Below are 24,091 nucleotides of genomic sequence, written 5' to 3' on the forward strand. Positions count from 1 at the left end.
AAGAAAAAAGAAAAGAAAGGAAATGTGGCTGGTCTAAATTGAAATGTGCTGTGGGTGTAAAACACACACTATGTTTTGAAACTTAGGACAAACAAGTAAAAATCACTATTTTTTACATTGATTTCATGCTGTGCAATTATAATATTTTTGGTATATTCGTTTAAATAAAATATATTCTTAAAAAAAAAAAAAGTAGGTTAATGGTTGCCAGGGGGTGGGGGAAGGGAGAAATTGGGAGTGACTCCTAATGGGTATGAGATTTCTTTCTGAGATGACAGAAATGTCTGGAATTAGATAAAGATGATGGTTGCACAACATTGTTAATACATTAGAAAACACTGAGTTGTATAATTTAAAATGATTTTATGTTATATAAATTTTATCTAAATTTTTAAATTGCAAAAACCAGGGAAGAAAAAACCACCTTACAAGATAATTTATGCATTTTTATTTTTTGAGACAGAGTCTCACTCTATCACCAGGCTGGAGTGCAGTGGCACGATCTCGGCTCACTGCAACCTCTGCCTCCCAGGTCCAAGTGATTCTCCTGCCTCAGCTTTCTGAGTAGCTGGGATTACAGGTACGTGCCACCACTCCCAGCTAATTTTTGTATTTTTAGTAGAGGTGGGGTTTCACCAAGTTGGCTGGGCTGGCCTCAAACTCCTGAACTCAGGTGATCCGCCCACCTTGGCCCCCCACAGTGCTGGGATTGCACGGGTGAGCCACCACTCCTGGCCAAAAGATACTTTAATAAAAAGTTGTTATAAAAGTAATGCCCAGGCTGGGTGTGGTGGCTCATGCCTGTAATCCCAGCACTTTGGGAGGCCGAGGCGAGCAGATCACCTGAGGTCAGGAGTTTGAGGCCAGCCTGGCCAATGTGGTGAAACCTCACCTCTACTAAAAATACAAAAATTAGCTGGACATGGTGGCGTGCAGGAGAATCTCTTGAACCTGGGAGGCAGAGGTTGCAGTGAGCTGAGATCGCGCCTCTGCACTCCAGCCTGGGTGACAGAGCAAGACTCCGTCTCAAGAAAAAAAAAAAAAAAAGGAATGCCCAGCAAATTTATTTCAGCAATACTTTTGATTTCCAAGAACTGAAATCACAGAAATTAAAAAAAAAAAAAAAAGGATGGAGATCCTTCCAAATCTGAGATATCCATGTTTCCTTTAGAGTTTTATTCTAGTTTCTTCTTTGATTATGCATCCTTGAGAGTATTCTTTCTGCTGAGTCTGTTACTTCTCCCATGCAATTAGTTTTCTTTCAATATCTGGTGATCCTTGGGGGTCAGTTAATAGCTAGAGCTAAGATGTGTGGGGTGGAAGACTGGCCCAGCCAATTGCTGGGGACTGCTGCTTCCCATTTTGGTATTGTTCCATCTTTTTTTTTTTGAAATGGAATTTTGCTTTTTTTGCCCAGGCTGGAGTGCAATGGCGCGATCTCGGCTCACCGCAACCTCTGCCCCCTGAGTTCAAGCGATTCTCCTGCCTCAGCCTCCCAAGTAACTGGGATTACAGGCATGCACCACCAGGCCCTGATCATTTTTTGAGTAGAGACGGGGTTTCTCCATGTCAGTCAGGCTAGTCCCGAACTCCCGACCTCAGGTGATCCACGCATCTCAGCCTCCCAAAATGCTGGGATTATAGGCGTGAGCCACCGCACCCGGCCTGTTCCATCATTTTGTAAGAGAAAAATTTCACTTTTTTGAGAGGTGCTTTTTATTGCCTGAAGTGGGCTGCAGATCCCTCTAGCTGGGTTCTATTGTCAGTTTACTCCCATTGACATTAAATCTGGAAATTCCACATTGCTGATGGCACCCCCACCTCCAGTGTGTTAATGCTCCTATTGATTATTGAGCTGTAACTGATCTTTTCAGTAGAATTTGAAAAGGAAGAGGGAGGGTAAGAGATAATCCAACTGAAAAAAATGAGCACTATTTATGCTTTACACTAAAGCTTTAAAATACATTTTCAATTATTTGCAAATACATTCAAAAAATGAATAGTTGATTTCCTATTATCAAATTTGATACAAGTAATTTTGTGATAAAAATGATAATATAAAGATAAAACGTTAAGTTTTACTCATTAAATGTAATCTTGCTAACAAAATTAAAATGTTAAGGTCAAATGAATACAGCTGTACGAAAGTAAAATGCAGCTCAGATGTTAATACCACCGGCCACTAAAAGGAACCAGGACTCCTCGGAGAAAGGGTTTCCTTTCGCTTATTTATTTCTATTAGCATTGGCTTATGGTTTTGTTTTTTTAACTTTATCAGTGGGTTCTAATCCTTTCCTAGTATCTATTTGATGCTCACATTGTCCCAAATTTGGCCAGTGGAGGCCTCTTACAGAAAAGTGGGTAAAGATAAAACACAACCATGAAATTGGAATTTCATTCAACTAAGCAGCTTTACAACTGGTTAGAAGAACACCACCTTTAAATGTATCATCCTCCATGTTTAGAAATCTAAATAAAATATCCAATAAATGCATAAGGAATAAAAGGACAATTCATTTTTTTAAAATTGCTAATAACCATGTTGCCTAGCGCATTATTAGATGTACTTAATGATACTTGAGGGAGGAAGAACCTTTTTTTTAATGAATTTGGGTGTATTTGTTACAGCACAAATGTAGGAATGGACAATACTTGTTTCCCAGAATGTCTTAAAATCCAATTTCTTCTCATTTTGAAATGCTAATGACAGTGGGTAGCTTTCACATATGAGTGCATTTCAGCTTTACAACCACTGTGAGGAAGCTGCAGTCCAGATCATTTAAAACTTCAAGACCAAAGACCCCAGTAAGTGGTCACGCAACTGCTGAACACTATCAGATCACTTTGTACATTTTTCCCAGAGGAATCAGATAACTTTACGATTTTGATTTAAAGAAAAGTGTAACTTTCAGCCATGTTGAAATAAAGTGGACTTACCTCTCAAAGTACAAAAATCTGAGCATTTTTAAAGACCAAAAGGCTTGTGTGCAAGGTGTCTAAAGAGGCAGATATCCCACTGTTCCGAGGTCAACTATTAAAGCCTGAGACATTCTTCCAGCGGTAACAGTTAATTCCAAAATGAGCTTTGAAGACAAAGCAGGAAAATGGTTTCCTGGTAATGCAAAGACCATTTGTTGCCAGGTGGACCTTTCAAAGAGAGATGTAGAGGGGCGCCCACCTGCTCTGCTGCCCAAGCCCAGGTGATCCTCTGGGTGGAATAAGACTTTAGACCAAGCCCCGCCCTTCAAAACCCCAAAGCCTTTCCTTTGTCCCCGCTTTTTGCCTGTCTGATTACTACTGTATGGCACTGGGCACCACTGAGCTTGTGTGCTAGATTTTTAATCTCTGGTGATCTGAATATTATATATCTCTCTCCCTAAAAAGCATCTTTGATTTTTGTTTTTAACTCCTGCATGATTTATTTCTTAGAATTAACCTCCTTCTGTTGGAAAGCAGCACTGACAAGAAGTAAAAAGTCTCTGTACTGTACTCACAAATAAATAATAGGCAGATAGCTTATAACAGCTCACCAGGACAAATGCGATCATTGTAAGAAAAGAAGAAATGAGTTTCATAGGACCACTAGAAAAAGGGAAATTTGGATGTCCTTATAGTTTATCATTCTAACAGGGCAGAGCCAGGGCGCACAATCACCCTGGGCATGCCTTACATTGTACAGTGATTCCCAAAACTCTATCAAGTGAATCAAGGGAGTATTAGAGCCTCATTCTACAAACAAGGCACGCAATATTCAGAGACGAGAAGTCTGTTGCCCAAAACTGATGCGCGGTAAGAACAACAAAAATGGTCTCAGGGAACACTGACTTAGCACTTGTTATAGGCCTGGCTCTGGATTTCAAGACAACCTCATGTTATAAATGTTTTTGTTTGTTTGTTTTTTGAGAGGGAGTCTCGCTCTGTCATCCGGCTGGATTGCAATGTCATGATCTCGGCTCACTGCAACCTCCGCCTCCCGGGTTCAAGCAATTCTCCTGCCTCAGCCTCCAGAGTAGCTGGGACTAGAGGCATCCACCACCACGCCCAGCTAATTTTTGTATTTTTAGTAGAGATGAGTTTTCACCATGTTGGCCGGGATGGTCTCGATCTCTTGGTCTCGTGATCTGCCTGCCTCGGCCTCCCAAAGTGCTGGGATAAATGTTAATAGGCATTTTTTTCCCGATGAGGTTACAGAAGTTAAGGAAGGTTAAATAACGTGATGTTGTGATTTATATATTTAGATGTCTCTCTAATTTAGTCCTGAGGTCTCTCTTTGGCGGGGACCAGAAGCCAGTCACTCTCTGGGAGAGTCCTGGTCAGGGGGAAAGGTAGGTTCTAAGGTGTCAGGTGAGGCACAAGAAGGAGGCAAAACCAAAACACATGAACAGAAGAAATCTCTTACTTACACACCCCAGGGCGGTCTGGCGAGTGGTGGGAGCCCGAGGGGGAGTCTGGAGGCCGTGGGGAGCCAGAGAGCAGAGGGAGGGCCTGAAGCGTTGTCCTTGGGCTTTCCCGTGGGGGTGTGGCTTGGCTGATTCAAAAAGAACACGTGCGAAGCGGGGCTTACTTACAGGATTCTGGTGTTGGCCATTAGGTTTTATCATGGTCAGCAGCTGTGTGATGTGTGGGTTCTGGGTCAGTGGGATGAAGAATAAATGGGCCGCATTACAAACAACCTCTCAGTGAGGGGAAGTGTTACCCAGACCAGAGGTGATACAGTGAGACTGGTCTTCAGACAACTTAGATCAGGCCTGAAAATGGATGCTGAGGCAGCCACTGTATTAAACATATTTATGACACTTGGTCAATGTTGTTCAGTTAAAAAGTGGCAGGGCTGAGATGAGAGCAGGCAGGGTCAGAAGGTCAGCCAGGTCTTCTTAGTTTGCTTTCAGCATGTCGTCTCGTGACTGGAACCCAGAGGAAACCTCTGGGTAAGAACTAGGCAGACGCAGAGTCGTGGCTGAGGGCCAGGTGCGGTGACTCACACCTGTAATCCCAACACCTCGGGAAGCTGAGGCAGGAGGATTGCCTGAGCCCAGGAGTTCGAAACCAGCCTGGGCAACATAGCGAGCCCTCGTCTCTGCAAAAGAAAAATTAAAAAACGAGCTGGGTGTGGTGGTGCCTGTGGTCCCAGCTATTCAGGAGGCCAAAGCAGGAGGATTCCTTAAGCCCAGGAGGTCGAGGCTGCATTGAGCCGTGATCCTACTGTTGCACTCCAGCCTAGGTGACAGAGCAAGACCTTGTCTCAAAAACAAAAACAAAAGCAAAAAACAGTGTCACAGCTAAGACAATTGTCTTGGAAATCAGATGATCTTGGTTCAAGAACTGTCCTCTTGCCAACCACATGTCTTCTGGCAAGTTACTCAACCTCTGAATCTCAGTTTCCTCAAACGAGTAGAACTCAGCATAGAGTCAGTGATGAATGAATATTAATTAACCATCATAAGCTAGTGAGCCTCATGAAAGGAGGCAGAACTATACAGAGGAAAGATAAAGGTAAAGGAGGGAAACGGAAAGGAAAAATCATGTATACTTTGAATACTCTTTTATTTCCAACTAACTATGAAACAGTTCAGAGAAATTCCAAGTTGATTTTGCAATTTTAAAATTTTTTTTTTATTTTTAGGAGAGACAGGGTTTTGCCAAGTTGACCAGGCTGGTCTCGAACTCCTGACCTCGTGATCTACCCGCCTCAGCCTCCCAAAGTGCTGGGATTACAGGCGTGAGCCACCACGCCCAGCCTGATTTTGCAAATTTTCAAATCAGAAAACAGAATCTCAAGGAATAAAACAGGAACAAAGGCAGTTTCTCCCCTTTCAGGCTCACTGGAAAGAACTTTGCAATAAGTAGCTCATTAGGCCTTGAAATGGCTCATTAATTAATGCTGATTCTTTAAAAATAAAATTTCCAGTGACTTGGCATTCAAATCACGTCCAAAGTTAAGATAAATTCCTGAACCCTGAGGTGATGAGATTTCACTTCCATGCCGCATGGCCCACATGTTCCCTGTGTACTGTGTTTTAATGGTGGCCAAGCTGATGGACTTGCCTTCCTCCTCTTCATCTTAAGGATGGCGTGGTGGATAATTAACACTCAGCCCCTGCTCTCTCAGTTCCTCTTTTCTCCTCAGACCTCTAATGCCTGTCTCATCCTGGCTCTCAGATGAGGACCTTGCTTCTTATTTCCACGGAGAAAATGAAAACCATCTGAACAGAACGTCCACGCCCTCTCTCTTCTACATCTCCCAATACCATGCAGCTGTGTCCATATGCAGTTATCCCTCTGTGTTTGCAGGCGATGGGTTCCAGGACCCCCCAAAATACCCCAACCAGACATACTCAAGTTCCACCATGGGCCCTATGGAACCCAGTGTAGACAAAAGGTCAGCCTTTTGGGTTTTGCATCCCTTGAATACTGTATTTTCCATCAGCAATTAGTTGAAAAATCTGCCTATAAGTGGACTCACGCAGTTCAAATCTGTGTTGTTCAAGGGTCAACTGTACTTGGCCTCTGTCCTCTTATTGTGGATGAACCTTCAAGGCTCCTCCTCCTCACAGCACGAGATCTCCTCTCCTGCCTGCATCATCAAATGCTCCATCTCTTGCATCACTTCCATCCGCTTTCATGCATGCTATTAATTTTCCCTTAAAAAAAAAAAAACCCTCTTGGCTGGGCGCGATGTCTCACATCTGTAATCCCAGCACTTTGGGAGGTCAAGGCAGGTGGATTGCTTGAGCCCAGGAGTTTGAGGTCAGCCTGGGCAACAAAATGAGACCCTTGTCTCTACAAAAAAAATACAAAAATTAGCTGGGCATGGTGGCAGGTGCCTGTAATCCCAGCTACTCAGGGTACTGAGGCACGAGAATCGAGAATCCTTTGGGTCTGGGTGGCAGAGGTTGCAGTTAGCTGAGATCACGCCATTGCACTCCAACCTGGGTGACAGAGTGAGACCCTGTCTCAAAAAGCAAACAAACAAAAAACTGCATAATGAGTACATGTTTGTTCGTTGTATTTTTCCCTCTATTCTTTTGTATGCTGGAAAATGTACATGAAAAAAGGTTTTAAAAAATCATCTCGGCCAGGCACGGTGGCTCAAGCCTGTAATCCCAGCACTTTGGGAGGCCGAGACGGGCGGATCACGAGGTCAGGAGATCGAGACCATCCTGGCTAACACGGTGAAACCCCGTCTCTACTAAAAATACAAAAAACTAGCCGGGCGAGGTGGCAGCGCCTGTAGTCCCAGCTACTCGGGAGGCTGAGGCAGGAGAATGGCGTGAACCCGGGAGGCGGAGCTTGCAGTGAGCTGACATCCGGCCACTGCACTCCAGCCTGGGTGACAGAGCGAGACTCCATCTCAAAAAAAAAAAAAAAAAATCATCTCAATTTTACTTCCTCTCCAGCAATTACATCTTTCTTTCTTTTTGTAACAATGATCCTTGAAGTCATTTTTCCACATGCTGACTCTGATTTTTCTCCTCCCATACTCTCTTGAACCCACTTCATTCAGGCTTTCCCCCGCTACCATTCCAGCAAAATTGCTTTTCTTAAGATCATGAATGGCCTCCACATTGTTAAATCCAGTGGTTATTTCTCAGTCCTTATCTTACATGACCCCTCAGCTAAACTGGACAGTTATCATCCCTTCCACCCTAAACACTTTCTTCACCTCACTTCCAGGACTGCAGCCTGGCGGAGAACCTGTACTTGTCAACAGTATTAATGTTATTCTTACCTCCTTAACTCCATCAAGTAAATATTACTTCCGAAACCCAGACTGTAGATTTGATTCCCATCCTGGCGTTAGTTTTGTACAAAGAAAGGATGTGTTCCCGGGCAGAATGCAAATGTTGGCAGTGGGCCACAGCAGTGAGGCTGAGTCATAACCATTAGTAAGACAGCTCAGAAGTCAGGGCCAGCTCATGACAGGTCTGCATGATCAGTAGGAAAGGATGTTCCTGTGACCATCTGAACAGGGGCCCACGGCAGACCCAAGAGAGCTACTTGCTTAGAAGCTGAAATGGGAGTATATGATTTTTTTTGTTTTTTTGAGAGAGTCTCACTCTGTTGCCCAGGCTGGAGTGCTGTGGTGTGATCACGGCTCACTGCAGCCTCAACCTCCTTGGGCTCAAGTGATCCTTCAACCTCAGACTCCTGAGTAGCTGGGACTACAGGTATGTGCCACGGCACCCAGCTGAATTTTTTTTTTTTTTTTTGAGACAGGATCACCTCTGTCACCCAGGTTGGGGTGTGGTGGCACGATCTCAGCTCAGTGCAGCCTCAACTTCCTGAGCTCAAGCAATCCTCCCACCTCAGCCTCCCAAGTAGTTGGGACCACAGTCATGTGCCACCATGCCCAGCGGATTTTTGTATTTTTGTAAAGATAAGGTTTTACCATGTTGCCCAGGCTGGTCTCAAATTCCTGAGCTCAAGTGATCCACCTGCCTCGGCCTCCCAAAGTGCTAGGATTATAGGCATGAGCCACCACGCCTGGACACCCAGCTAATTTTTCTTTTTCTTTCTTTTTCTTTTTATTTTTTTGGTAGAGATGGGGTTTCGCTATGTTGCCCACGATGGTCTCAGTCAAACTCCTGGGGTTGAAACGATCCTCCTGCCCCGGCCTCCCAAAGTGCTAGGAGTACAGGCATAAGCCACCTCACCCAGCCTGGGAGTGTATAATTAGCACTGGTGCTCAGATTCATTCCATAGGTCCCTTCCTCTATTCCATACCAGACACTGCTAGGCTCTGGGTATACAAATGGAGTAAGTAGGACACAGTCCCGCCCTCAAGGACATTATGGTTCAGATGGGGTGACACAAGTCAACAGCCACAGGCTGAGCCATGAATGAGCACACAGTACAGGATGTTGTGCAGGAGAGGGTCCTCCCAAGGAGGCTTCTAGAATAGCAAGCAGGATTCAGCTGCAAAACGAACGCAGTAGGTAGAAGGGCAGATGGAAGCAGGGAGGGGATGGGAGAAGGCACAGTGTGTGTTGGGGTAGTTTGTGCATAGCAGGAGATAAGGCCAGAAAGTTGAATAAGGGTGAGGGTTGAGGGGAGGGAACTTAGAGGATGGGTCAATAGGGGCAGCAAACCACCATGCACACGTATACCTATGTAACAAGCCTGTACAGTCCGCACATGTATCCCATTTTTTTTTTTAGAATAAAGAAATAAAAGTTGAATAAAATGCTGATCACATAGGCGCTTGTGAATTAATTTCAGCTATTTGAACTACATCTGAAAGTTGGGGGTCACCATTACAGGACTTAAAATTGGGAAGCTTGAGCCACGTGCAGTGGCTCACACCTGTAATCCCAGCCCTTTGGGAGGCCAAGGTAGGTGGATCACCTGAGGTCAGGAGTTCGAGACCAGCCTGGCCAACATGGTGAAACTCCATCTCTACTAAAAATACAAAAAGTGAACCGAGCGTGGGGATGTGCACCTATAATCCCAGCTACTTGGGAGGCTGAGGCGAGAGAATCACTTGAACCCAAGAGGTGGAGGTTGCAGTGAGCTGAGATCGCACTACTGCACTCCAGCTTGGGAGACAGAGTGAGACTCCATCTCAATAAATAAATAAATAAAAATAAAAAATAAAAATGCATGCATAAAGCAATCAGGAATATGTTATGAACTAATGATTAATGTGATTTTGTGCACCTGTGGGCCATTAACGATAACGAAGGTCGTTACTAAGATCATTAGTAAGTATTTGAACATCGAGGATACTAGAGGGAGAATGGAAGACATTTTGATTAACAGAGAAAAAGAAAATGTCCTGGGAATGATCAGGTGCTGGTGGGGAAAAACAGCAGGGAGATGAGAGAGGCAGGTCCAGAAGGATTTCAAAGTTATAGGGAAAGTACAACTAGAAAAAAACAGTCAATGAGTGAAGCAAACAGCATTTACCTGGAATTGCTAGAAGCCAGAAACGCAGGAAAAACTTGAGAGAAGATAACAGTTTTCAAAGTAGACAAATGGTCGTGTGTCAGGCCAAAAGTCTCTGATCTCCAAGACTTCAGGACTGCCACCCCTTGAGAACTGCTATTGAAGTGGACAGACCTGTGATTTCCAGGCTGATGGGTGATGGTATCTCAGGGTATAAGAATCTGTATCTTGAGAGAATCGAAATTGTCCTAGCAATCAGCATTGCATCATACTAATCATCCTTCCTCTTATGAGCCCAGAATATTTAGCTTGTGGAACAAGCATCCATGTGCCAGAAAACAATGACATGATTATCACGTCAGAAAAATAACTCCTTCTTGCAGCCATTCACCATTCCCTGACCCTGGCGGGCCTCACCACTGTGCTATCAGCTCAGCACACTGTTAGGAGATGGGTTCTTGTTGCGGGATGAACCCACATGTGTCTAGAGGGAGTCTAGGCTGAATTATGGTCTGGGCCAGGCTTCCACATCTTCCTCTTCAAATGCTAAAGTGAAAAAGAATGCCAGAAGAAAAGGTGGCCATCAATAGACCAGCCACTGAGGGAATTCCTGGTAGATACAGAACGTTATCACTACCCTTCATGAACCCAAGCAATTATCTAAGAAAAAGAAAGTTTAAATGTTGAAAAAGAAACAGAACTAATGGGAGTTCAAAATAGCCAGTTTAGAATCTACATCAAGTTTCCTTTTATGGCATCCATAACCAAATAATAAATGTAATAGGGAAAAATCGATCATCGGATTTGGGACTGAACTGAGTTTTACTTTCAAAAACAAAGCGGAAAAGGAAATCTGAGTCCCAAGTAGTTTAGGCACAGCCAAATTGTGAGATTTAAGTAATGTCACCAGAACTGTTTCTCCACACCCCATCCCGCCTCCGAATTGTAGACTCTCTCCTGTGCGCTGTTCTCCACCAGGCAGGTTCCCTCCATACTCCAGTGGAAAAGAAGTGTCACAGTGTTTACAGGAACTCTAGCATCAACCCCTGCCAGCTTTGCTCAGGGGTCGGCTCTCTAGGTCAGATCTGGGTCATAGTCCCGATCTTGGGGTGGAATGAAGTGAGGCGTCAACCCCACCAGAGCCATGTGGTCTAAGAACAGCGGATGGGTAGGTTCCCGCAGGAAAACTGAGCTGTCATCACAAGAGGACGTGGCTTTGGGGAAGGCAGACATCCTCTATAGAGTCCATTCCCAGTAGTGATAGAAGCCAAAGAGCTGGAAAACATCTAAATAGAACCTATACAGAGAAAACCATAAGAGACCTGAATAAATGGAGCAGGAGTTCATGTTCTTAGAAGGGAAGGCAATATTAGGCCGGGCGTGGTGGCTCACGCCTGTAATTCCAACACTTTGGCGGGGGGATCACTTGAGCTCAGTTGTTCAAGACCAGTCTGGGCAACATGGTGAAACTCCATCTCAAAAACAAAACACAACAACAACAAAAAATAGGGAAGATAATATTGTAAAGATACTATATATTTCCAAATTGATCCACTTTCATTCTATCACCTAGTCTGGAGTGCCATGGTGTGATCTCGGCTCACTGCAACCTCAACCTCTTGGGCTCAAACAATTCTCCATCTTTAGCCTCCTCAGTAGCTGGGACAGGCGTGCACCACCATGCCTGGCTAATTTTTGGGTTTTTGGTCCTCCTTTATTCTGTTTTTTCTTCAGATCAGACTGGCTAATCTAAAAATAGTTTTTCTAAAGACGGTTTCACTATGTTGCCCAGTTTGGTCTCAAACTTCTGGGCTCAAGTGATCTCACTGCCTTGGCCTCCGAAAGTGCTAGGCTTATAGGTGAGAACAACCACACTTGGCCTGAATGGATTCTGTGAGATGGAATCTTGCTCTGTCACCCAGGCTGGAGTGCAGTGGTGCAATCTTGGCTCACTGAAACCTCCGCCTCCCAGGTTCAAGCAATTCTCCTTCCTCAGCCTCTGGAGTAGCTGAGATCATAGGCACATGCCACCACGCCTGGCTAATTTTTGTATTTTTAGTAGAGATGGGGTTCTGCCATGTTGACCAGGCTGGTCTTGAATTCTTGACCTCAAGTGATCTGCCTGCCTCAGCCCCTCAAAGTGCTGGGATTCCAGGTGTGAGCCAGTGAGCTGGGCCTCAAAGGAATTTTTTATAAGCTGATTTTTAAAAAATTCACCTTACACTACTAAAAGAGCCAAGGATTTTTCTGAAGAACAGGGGAAGGGATTAGACTTATCCCATCAGATATTCAAATATACTGGGAACACATAGCAGTTGAGACAGTGCTATTAGGAGATGAAAAGATGTCAACAGAACCGAATAGAGCATGTATTCAAATCAGCAGGGGAAAAAAGGACTGTCAATGAACAATGCTGAAATATCCACCCCAGCTCCTCAAGAGATGAGCCCTACTTCATATTACACCAAAAAAAATTTAGAATGGATTAGTGACGAAGGACATAGTATAATTTTTATACTCTTGGGATAAGGAGCTTCCTTAAGAAGGCCCCAAACCCTGAAGCCATAAAGGCAAACATTTAGAATAGATCTGGCCAGGCACATGGCTCACGCCTGTATCCCAGCACTTTGGGAGGCTGAGGGGGTTGGATCACTTGAGGTCAGGAGTCTGAGACCAGCTTGGCCAACGTGGTGAAATCCCGTCTCTACCACAAATACAAAAATTAGCTGGGCACAGCGGTGGGCACCTGTAATCCCAACTACTCAGGAGGCTGAGGCACAAGAACCACTTGAACCCGGGAGGCAGAGGTTACAGTGAGCCAAGCAAGATCTTACCACTGCACTCCAGCCTGGGCAACAGAGCAAGTAAAAAACAAAAAACAAAAAAACCCCAACACCGCCAAGAGTGAAGAACTAAGCACTCTCATGCCCTGATGTAAGATTCGACTGGTTGAGCCTATTTTGAGTAGTAACTTGGGAGTAGCCAAATTTTAATACACATCCACTGGGACTAGATTCTCTATATTCTCATTCTAGGATTCTTTTACCAATGTGATTGTGTATGTGTGCAAGGCTATTCACAAAAAAATTCCATGCAATGTTTCCAGTAGCCCCAAAAAGGAGAAACACACTGAAATACACAGCAGTGAAAAGGTAATTAAATCAGAATATCCTGTGATAACAAAGAACGCACTGCAACAGTCCAAACAGTGAGGCAGAGCTGCATGTTCTGGAGAGAAAGCACTCATAAGATTAAGTCAAAAGAGCAGGTCCAGTTAGTTTTATAAAATGCAAGTATAATAACGGGCAGGAAGGCGTGCAGGGAATCACGCTGTTAATCACCTTGCAAGTGGGTGATAGTTTGCATAATGGAAGGGGGAGAGGAGGGAGGGACTTTGAACTTGTGCGTTAAGTGTTGAGGAAAAAAAAATCAAGCATTGTTAAATGTATATTTAAGGAGACAATAAAAACAAATTATCATCAATTCTACTTACTCCTAAGAATGAGAGCTTATTGAATCAGGAAAGACAACTAAGTTTTTTTTAAAGATACAAATTTATTAAAGCTTTGAAGTTAACCATTTATTGAAGAAATTAATATGTTAACTATAAAAACCTAGAAGTCCCAGGAATTAGATTTCAAAGGATTTGGTTTCAAAGAATTCCTTATAAGTGATTTTAACATTACATTCCTTGTTAAATTGGGACTTTTTCTGCTTTGGGGATTATTTTGCCCCAGCTGTGGCCATGATTAAAATTAGTCAGCAGCACATGAAGTTGTGGAGAGATGAGAGGTTCGCATTCTTATTTGAGTTTTAGCAAATAGCACTGTATTTCCCCATTTAATGGAATGAAGTTTCTTCTGCGATTCTTTGGCATAATGAGGCGCTGGGCTCCCCATGTCTTTCACTCAGGGAAGAGCCATTTGCATTCTTGTCCTCACACCTGAGTACTTGTCACAAGTTAAAACACCGGCCACATCAGCACTTCAGGACTCCTTGTACGCATTCAGGTAAAAGCGTCTGCGGTGGGGGAAGGTGCTTTCCTCAGTTCTTGTTCTCATACCTCTGTCATTTAGTTGGTCGCAGTTGGGCAGGTAGAAGTGGGTTAAAAATTTTAAAACTCATAATAATCGTGTCCAGAGATAACCGAAGGCTGTTGTTAACAAGCATGCCAGGAAAGCCTGGATCAGCAGTTTTCTCCAAAAAGCCAGCGGAAAGGGGGTCCTGAAGAAGTGACAGAAGCCATCCTACAGCAGGGAGAGAGAAAAGTTAGATTGCCTCACGATGCTGAGAACCTCACTCAAAACACGCGGGAACTTCCCGATGAAACAGCAAAGTAAGGTTTGGATTGAAAGAGTAAAAGGAAAGGAGATTCTGACCGATACACATCCAGCAATAAGGAGGCCCTGAGGAGTGAGGATTGGTAAGTCTAAGAGGGTGAACAGAAGCAACCACTTAACTTTGTCACTTGGTGCAGGAACACTCATATCTTGACTCAAAACCAGGAGGAAGTTAGCTTAGTTATCTTTTCTGAGAAGAGATGCCCTTTGGGAAATTGTCAAGTCACTACATTGAAAAGTTATCACCTGAGACTACAGCAAGCACCAACCCCATTTAGGAAGGGAATTGAACTCCAGGCTGTGGCATTTTAACTGCAATGGGCAGAGACAAGGCTGAACTATGTTTACCCAATTTGAGAATTTCAGCTTTTTTTTTTGAGAGAGAGTTTCGCTCTTGGTGCCCAGGCTGAAATGCAGTAGCAAGATCTCAACTCACTGCCATCTCCACCTCCTGGGTTCAAGCAATTCTCCTAGCTCAGCATCCGGAGTAGCTGGGATTATATGCGACCGCCAACATGCTTGGCTAATTTTGTATTTTTAGTACAGAGGGGGTTTTACCACGTTGGTCAGGCTAGTCTTGAACTCCTGGCCTCAGGTGATCCACCAGCCTTGGCCTCCCGAAGTGCTGGGATTACAGGCGCGAGTCACTGCCCCCAGCCAAGAATTTCAGTTTTTTAGTATTAAGAGATTATTCTTGAGTCAACAGTGATTAGCCAAAAACAAACAAAAAAAGCCTTCAATGGGCCCCTTTCCAATTCTAATCTCTTCAGGACAGACAGCCCTGAGGAGCCAGATGCCATGTTGAGACAGGGCTCAGGTGAGGCCCTTAGGCACGCAGCTGAAGGGAGTTCACCTGCCCAGAGGGTTGAAGACCAACACTAACATTATCAAAAAGGCAGGATTTCATGCTAACACCTCCCACTCCCTTTCCCTTTCCCTTCTCAGATAGCACCCAACTTGTTACTACAGAAGGTCTAAATGGGGGCTGGGCAAGGTGGCTCACGCCTGTAATCCCAGCACTTTGGGAGGCTGAGGCAGGTGGATCACGAGGTCAAGAGATCGAGACCATCCTGGCCAACATGGTGAAAGCCCATCTCTACTAAAACACACACACACGTTAGCCGGGCGAGGTGGCAGGCCCCTGTAGTCCCAGCTACTCGGAAGGCTGACACGGGAGAATCGCTTGAACCCGGGAGGCAGAGGTTGCAAAGAGCCAAGATCCACCACTGCACTCCAGCTTAGCCGCAGAGCAAGACTCTGTCTCAAAGAGGAAAAAAAAAAAAGTCTAAATGGAAACTACCCACAGGAGGCTACATTTCGGATCAAAAAACTTGCTGGTTTTAATAGTCTGGCTATAGGTATCCGATAACATGGGCCACCTCAGTCATTGAATCAACGGCCAATAAGGTGGTGGGAAAGAAATGAGGTCTAGCTCAGAGCCCCAGAGGCATGCGGTGGGCTCACCACCAGGTGGCTTTCCTTGGTCATCAGCTGCAGGCCAAGGGCCTGTCACTCTAACCTTGACCACAGAGATGACGGCCTGCAGCTGAAAGCCAGGGGCCCAGAAACATCCTAACCGAGGGCTGGGTGCAGCGGATTATAAGTTAAGGAACCTTGGGGTCACCGCCACCACTGGGCGACCACCACACTCCACAACTTCTCTGGCCAGGCTGAGAGGCGTCGGGGTTGTGATCAGTGAGTCCGAGTCTCTCCAAAGGCGCATTTAATAGGCAGAGGAGAAAAACACCCCACCTGGCCCGGGCCCCGCCACTGCCGACGTCATTGGCTGGGGATTTCTATAGGAGCAAAGCGTTCAGAGCTAACGTGGGTGCCCCCTAAAAGCCCCCGAAGGCTAAGGCCAGGGCAAGGTCCAAGTGAGCAAACCTAAGCCTGAGCAGCTGCTTCGGAACGGTTCAGAGCCGTCTAACAAGGCCGATTTCTGCCGGCCTTTCTGCCAGGGGAGAAGCCCCAGACTTCACACCGAACGTTCCAGTCCCGCTGAAACGAGCCTTTCTGCTTTCAAGAAACCTGGTTCCAGGGGGCTGGCGCGGTGGGTTCCTCATCGTGCCGGCCTCGTGGGCGCTTCCCGGATGCCCGTCCCGCCCCGCGTCCCAGTGTCCGCCGCGTGCTCACCCAACCGCCCTGAGCCTGAAGCCAGGCGCGGTGCTGCCCCGCGAGCCGCGAGCTCAGCAAGGCCACCAGGCGCTGGCAGTCCCGGGCGACGTCGCCCTCCTGCTCCTTCAGCCGCGGCTGGAAGCTCCGCTTCTTCCACCAGGCTGTCACCAGCGGCTCTCTCTCCAGCAGCGTCCCCGCGAAGGTCACCAGCGACACCACCCTGCCCCAGGTGGGGCCGGGGCTGTCGGAGAGCACGGCCTCCGCCATCAGCGCCACCAGCTCGACGCGGTTCCCGGGGTAGCCGAGGTAGGCGGAGAAGAAGGACCGATGGAGCTGCCGTAATCGGGCCGCCGCGGAGCGCAGCACGGCGGCCTCGGGCGTGGACGGCCTCGGCTCGGGGGTGCCGGGTTCCCGGGCGCAGCACCCCAGATAGTCGGCCAGCAGCCGCTCGGTGCGCTCGCGCAACGGGTCAGCCACGTTGGTGCGCTCCCGCAACTGGTCAGCCATGGTCTGGCCTCTGCTGGGGGCCCCGGGCCTTCGCTGGTTTTCTTGGCCCGGCCGCGCCTCCCCCAGGGAAGGGCTGCGCTGCCCTGCCCCGCCCCGGCCCCCGGCCCCAGGTTTTTCAGGATTGAGAGAGGAGCCTTTGATGGGAATCCCACCTGCACCTGTTACAGTCCCCAAGGCAAGGCCTGCCGGTGCGCATGTGTTCCTGTAGCAATCAGGTGCACTGTGAGACTCTGGCGTTATTTAGCTCCACGTCTGGGGACTAAGAACCTGAGGGGACAGTCTGGGAAGCCGGGCTGGGCTTCAGCCTCCTCTTAAGGAGCGCTTGACAAAGGCTACACATGGCCCCTCACAGACCGCTCCCTTGGGCATTATCTGCATCTCTAGATTGGAAAGCACCCAGGTCTGTGTTGGGGATTCCTTTCTTTGAGTCCGGCACACGTGGCAGGAAAAGGGCGAATTATCTTGGGGGCTGCCAGAGGGCCAATATTGGCTGTATTCATTCATATTTAGTAAGAGTCTTTGTGGTGCCAGGCCTCCCCTCTTAGCACTGAAGATACAATGGAGAACAAGACATGTGGTTCCTGACCTCAAGGACTCTACAGTTTAGTGATGGCAAATAAAAGGGCCGTCCCTGTACAGTTTAATTCTGACTAGAAGTTGAAGGAGTATTCAGTACTAGGGCAGCAGCTGTTTCTTATACTATCATTCTGATACTGCTTGAAATTCTCTTTACTTTTTATTGGCCAATCCCTAATTACTGCAGTCCCCTGATATAGCTAATATTTATATTAAACTTTCTCAGTTCATATGACTCCATGGCTTCTTTCTCCTGATTGGATCCAAACTGATGCAGAATGGATACTAGCAGTGATATTTCTGGGGGTTCAGGGGTCTGGAGCATGTTGAAATAGCCCTCCCAGGGTGAAAGATGAGTTGCTGCATCTTGCATCACTACAAAAGAGGCACAGCACTTGCTAGCTGTCTTATTCTGTCCAGGCTGCTAGAGCAGAATGCCATAGACTGGGAGGCTTATAAATAAAGGCATTTATTTCTCACAGTTTTGATGGCTAAAAAGTCCAAGATTGAGGCCCTGGCAGGTTCTGTGCCTTGTAAGGACCTGCTTCCTTGTTCACAGATAGCAGGCTTCTTGCTGTGTCCTCACATTGCAGTAGTTGTGAAGGAGCTTTCTGGGGTCTCTTTTATAAGGACAATAATCTCATTCATGAGGGCTCCATCTTCGTGATCTAATACCTCGCAAAGGCCCCGTCTCCGAATACCATCACACTGGGGGCTAGGATTTCAACATACGAATTTTTGGGGGACACAGTAAGCCATTTTGGACTTTGAAGGCAACATAGACTGTGTTTGAGTGTGCTATTTCAACCCAATTAACAGGCTGGTGGATTGAGGAGCAGAATAAGAGAAGACTCTGCAGAAGGTTCAGGCTGCAGTAAAGCGGCCCTACCTACCACTTGAGTCTTGTGATCCAACAGATCCAGTGGGACTTTAATTGTCCAATAGGGATGCTGTACGGAGCCTCTGGCAAGCACTAACAGGAAAGAGTACAGACCTCTAGAATTCTGAAGTAAATATAGAACCTCTTCTGAAGATAACTACTCTCCTTTTGAGAAGCAGGTTCTGCCTTGCTACTGGGCCTTGGTAGGGGCAGAATGCCTGACCGTGAAGCTTGAGCGCCCATGATGAACTGGATGTCATCTGACCTATGTAGCCATAAAGCTGGATGTATACAGCAGCCATCTATCATCAAATGGAAATGGCGTATTGGAACAGCCCAGGGAGGTTCAGAAGGTGTAAGTAAATTGTACAAGCAGGCCACTCAGACTCTTCCAACATCAACTCCTGTTGCTTTGCCTCCTCTCCCTCATTCCGTGGCTATGGCCTCTTGGGATGCTACTTATGTCCAGTTGACTGAGGGAGAAAAACCTCCAGCCTGGATTATAGATGGGTCTATATGATGTGCTGGTACCACATGAAACAGAACAGCTGCAGCATTCACTCACTCTCACTCGGGTGACTGTGAAGGACAGTGGTGAAGGAGAATCCTTCCACTGGGCAGAAATTCAAGGTTGTCCAGAGATGGCCAGAATACAGACCTACATTGATTCATGGACAGTCGCTGATGGTTTAGCTGGATGGTCAGGGCCTTAAAAAGACCAGGACTGGAAGATTGGTGACAAGAAAATCTTGGAAAGAGATATGTGGCTGAATTCCTTTGAATGGGCACAGACTGAAGATATTTGCATCTCACGTGAATGCCCACTAAAGGGCATCCACTGCAGAGAAGACTCTGAATCGGATCGACAGAATGACATGCTCTGTGGCTGTCAGCCAGCCTCTCTATGCCGCTGCTGTGGCGTCTGCTCAATGGGCTGAACGAAGAGCTCCTGGCAGCAGGGACAGAGGATATGTATGGGTCCAACAATATGGAGTTCTCCCTCCAAAGGCTGAGCTGGCTGATGCTTCTGCTGAATGCCTAATCTGCTAAAGCAAATGATTCATTAGAGTGAACTAAATGAATTTTGTTGGAATATAAATCTCTGTACCTCAAATTCCCATTTGAACTGGTTTTGACATCTTACTGGTTCCCTTATTAATCAGTGAGTTAAATAAAAGCTTGGATACATGTTCATGTTTTATTTTGCAAGAGTCATGATTTTACCTTTTTATACGTTATACTTTAGCAGTAAGACCATTGTTTTTTCTTAGATTTGCAGTAGCTTTGGGGTAAATGGTAAATCCTCTGGCACTGCCATTGGTAACTCAATAATGATGAATAAAACTAAACAACAAATGAATAAATTAACCTCAACATAGAATTTCCAGTTCACACAATATGAGGCAGTTTGTAATAAGACTTGGTGAAAATCCTGTCTCTGCAACTTGGAAGCTGTGCAGCTATGGGCAAGTTATTCAACCCTCCTAACCTCAATCTATCTCCCCGTCTAAAAATGGGGCATCATGGGGCTGTCACAAGGATTACGTGAATTGGTATACACAAAGTGCTTAGCACAGTACCTGGTACATAGTAAAAGGCCATCATTCCAGAAAATCTTTTATTTGTAAATGGTAAATCCTCTGGCAAGGGTGACTATGCTCACTTGCCCCATTCTCAACCAAAACCAAAATGTGACAATGTGGGTCTTACCTATGTAGTTTCTGTTTTATTGAGAATAGCTAGTGACTGCTTATTATTTTTTCCACGTTTTAAGTAACAGCTTTATTGAGATGTAATTAATATACCATAAAATTCACCCTCTTAGAATCCAGTGGTTTTTAGTCCATTCACAGAATTGTGCAATCACCACCACTATCTAATTCAGCTCCCCCGAAAGAAACTCAGTGCCCACCAACCGTCACTCCTCACCCCAGCCCTGAGTGACCACTAATCTGCTTTTTGTCTTTATGAGTTTGCTTATTAGGACATTTCATATACATGGAATCCTACAACATGTGGCTCTTTGTCTCTGGTTTCTCTCCCCGGCACAATATTTTCAGGGTTCATCCATGTTGTAGCATGTGTCTGCGCTTCCTTTCTTTGTATTCCATTGTGTGGATGCACCACATTTTGTTCATCAATTCATCCACTGTGGAACACTGGGGCTGTTTCAACTTTGGGCTATTATGAGTAATGCTGCTATGAACACTTGCATTCAAATTTCTGTGTGGACATATGTTTTAATTTCCCTTGGGTATCAACTTAGGAGTGGGAGGCTGCCAATTATCGTGGAAAACACACAGGTTGGAAACGGTGGCCTCTGCTTCACGGTTCCTGGTTTCTGACAAAGTTAATCTTTCACCATTGGTGTGCTGGTTAGATAACCTTGGGTGCAAAGACAGACATTTCCTGTTGCCACAGTCTTGACACAAACGCTCATACCATACTTACGATTAGTTGTTTATGTGGGTTAAATTAACCATGGAGTCACTCCTGATCCCATCTCCTTACTAGAGGGTCTGCATCTACTTTTAAAAATAATTATTTTTAATTGACACATAATTGTACATATTTACGGGGTACACTGTGTTATTTTGATACATGTATACAATGTGTAATGATCAGGGTAATTAGCATATTAATCCCTTAAATATCTATCATTTCTTTGTGTTGGAAATGTGAAAGTTGTTAGAATTCAAGAGTTACTAGTGTTTAAAAAAAAAAAAAATGACAAATAGAGCTGGGGAGGCCATGAAGAGAGGATTCTCATGCTTGTATGCCTAATACGAAAATGATCACAAAAGATTCTGCAAAAATTACAACCCTGCACATAGGCTGCCACAACCTCACACAAAATTACTTCTGCAAGGACATCTGCCTAGCAACTGCCTGTCCAACCTCGGACTGGTGTGACCTTTGTTACTGATATTTGTAGCCAAGGATAATTATTTCAAAACCATTATGTAATCCTCCTCATTTTTTCCTTTAAAAACTTTTTTTTTTTTTTTACTTTTTTGAGTCAGAGTCTTGCTCTGTCACCCAGGTTGGAGTGCAGTGGCGCCATCTCGGCTCACTGCAAGCTCCGCCTCCTGGGTTCACGCCATTCTTAGCTGGGACTACAGGCGCCTGCCACCATGCCCGGCTAATTTTTTTTTAATTTTTAATATTTTTAGTAGAGACGGTTTCACCGTGTTAGCCAGGATGGTCTCGATCTCCTGACCTCGTGATCCGCCCGCCTCAGCCTCCCAAAGTGCTGGGATTACATGCGTGAGCCACCGCCTGGCCACCTTTGTTTTTCTTTACCTCCTGGAATATGCACACAGTTTACTACAGCACACATATTCCTGTTGCAGTGCCCTACTTTTGATTAAGTATCTTTTTCTTTTAGAGAGCCTGGCTTTGTTATTTAGGTTGACAGGAACATTCAAAATTCTTCTAGCTACTTGAAAATATAGAGTAAATTATTGTTAGCGATAGGCACCCTACAGTGCCGTCAAACACTAACTCCTATCTTGCGGCAAATTTGATTCCATTAACCAACTCCTCCCCACCCCCTGCTGCATCCTTTTTGGAATGACACGAACACATTCAGTCATTTCATTTCTTTCACTGGGGTTGGCCCTGCGGCAGCCCACGGGAGGCCAGAGTCCCCTGTGGAGACTGACCAACCCTGAAGGCCAGCCTGGCTCCAGCCAAGTCCTGTCTAGAAGCAGGAGTCTGTGGCATGTCCAGAAGAGTGACCCAATTCTCTCCGGTCACGGATGAGAGGGCAAGTGGTTTAGCATCGCAATCCTCACACAGGATCCACAGAGACAAGATTCACTCGCGGCCTCCCCAGTGGGCCTCTGGCTCAGATTTCCTGGCCCACCTCAGGCCCGCCCAGTCCATATCTCAGGCCGGGGCCCTGAAGGCGCAGTGCATGAACCTGCCATGGGTGGGATGATTCTTCTCAGCAGGCGAGTTTGGGAAATGAAATCCACAAATCCCCATTCAGTCAGCTCTCCTAGGCTTGGGAGTGGCCTGGGCCTCAGCCCGTCCTCTACCCCATCCACTGTGCCTTCCCCAGGCTCCCAGGCATCCCCTTTTCAAAGGATTTTTGGGTCACAGGCCTCAGGTGGTCCCGAGCCCTTCCGACTGCCTCTCAGGGACGTCCCCCACCGACCAGGGCTGCCCCAAAGCCTCCTCCGAAGGCTTTCCCTAGGGTGGCTCTCCTCAATCATCCTGTCACCTCTTTCTTTCCCAAGCGCTTCCAAGGCCCTTAATGGCCTCTGGGAGGTCTCACATAGAAGGGCTGGAAAAGGGCTCATTAGCCCAGATCAGCTGTTCTCAAAGCATGATCCAGAGCCCCTGAGGGTCCCTGAGACCCTTTCAGGGATCCTCAAGGTCAAAACTGTTTTCATAATACTGACACTTTGTGAGTGTGTGTTGGTGACTTTTTTATTTTCATTCTCTCAGTTTCCCAGAGACTACTGGCATGGGTGAAAGATCACCTTGATGGCTAATGGAACGTATGCATCTGTAATCTTGTGTTTTATAACTTTTCTCAGTCTTAATTTCTGATACGATAAATGTGGATAGATACAATCCACAAAGTTATTTGGGGTCCTCAATAACTTTTAAGAGTGTAGGCCGGGCGTGGTGGCTCACATCTGTAATCCAGCACTTTGGGAGGCCAAGGTGGGTGGATCATCTGAGGTTGGGAGTTTGAGACCAGCCTGACCAACAGGGAGAAACCACATCTCTACTAAAAATACAAAATTAGCTGCGCATGGTGGCGCATGCCTGTAATTCCAGTTACTCAGGAGGCTGAGGCAGAAGAATCACTTGAACCTGGGAGGCAGAGGTTGAGGTGAGCCCAAGATCGCACCACTGCACTCCAGCCTGGGCAACAAGAGCAAAACTCCGTCTTAAAACAAAACAAAACAAAACAAAAAACAGTGTAGAGGGATCCTAAGATCAAAAAGTTTGAGAACCACTGACCCAAAGCTCTAATTGATGAGAATTACTAATGTGCTATATGAGTGGGGGCTGCCTATGGAGGGGGAGGAGATGGGAAGAAAAGAAAGAGCTGGGGGAAGGGGAATGGGGAGGGTGGAAGAGGGAGGGAGAAAGGGCAGAAGGGGAAGGAAGGAGACCAGGAGAGAGGCGGAACAGGGAGAGAGAGGAAGAGGAGATGAGGAAAGGAGGAAGATTGAGAAGGGTTAGAAAAAGGAGTCTGGATGAATGAGAAGGAGAGGGGGCGGGGGCAGAGGAGAGGAAAGAGGAGGAGTTGGGAAGGAGAGAGGAGGGATGGAGGAGGCATTGGGAGGGAGGGAGGAGGTGATGGGAGGGAGGAAGGAAGAGATGGGAAGGAGGGAGGAGGACTTGGGAGGGTGGGAGGAGGAGATGGGAGGGAGGGAGGAGGAGATGGGAGCGAGGGAGGAGGAGATGGGAGGGAGGAGGCGATGAGAGGGAGGGAGGAGGTGATGGGAGGGAAGGAGGAGAGATGGGAGGGACAAGGAGATGGGAGGGAGGGAGGGAGGAAGAGCTGGGAGGAAAGGAGGAGAGATGGGAGGGACGAGGAGATGGGAGGAAGAGATAGGAGGGAGGAGGAGATGGGAAGGAGGAGGAGGAGATGGGAGGGAGGAGGAGATGGGAGGGAGGAGGAGGAAATGGAAGGGAGGAGATAGCAAGGAGGGAGGAGGAGATGGGAGGGAGGGAGATGGCAAGGAGGGAGGAGGAGATGGGAGGGAGGGAGGAGGAGATGGGAGGGAAGGAGGAGGAGATGCGAGGGAGGGAGGAGGAGATG

At 46.4% G+C, this 24,091-nt stretch overlaps 1 protein-coding gene across 1 annotated transcript; it reads right to left on the bottom strand.

Moving 5' to 3' along the window:
* Window positions 1–13,426: 13,426 nt before the first annotated feature.
* On the bottom strand, window positions 13,427–16,891 carry BCL2L10 (BCL2-like 10 (apoptosis facilitator)). The gene is made up of 2 exons (XM_011928631.1): window positions 16,359–16,891; window positions 13,427–14,132 (listed from the first exon to the last, which is right to left on the bottom strand). Exons 1-2 carry the CDS (start codon window positions 16,845–16,847, stop codon window positions 14,007–14,009), a joined length of 615 nt encoding a protein of 204 aa, XP_011784021.1. The 5' UTR covers window positions 16,848–16,891; the 3' UTR covers window positions 13,427–14,006.
* Window positions 16,892–24,091: the final 7,200 nt, after the last annotated feature.

Source organism: Colobus angolensis, unplaced genomic scaffold (genome assembly GCF_000951035.1).
Source record: "Colobus angolensis palliatus isolate OR3802 unplaced genomic scaffold, Cang.pa_1.0 Scaffold78, whole genome shotgun sequence".
In the NCBI taxonomy this organism is placed as follows: Eukaryota; Metazoa; Chordata; class Mammalia; order Primates; family Cercopithecidae; genus Colobus; species Colobus angolensis.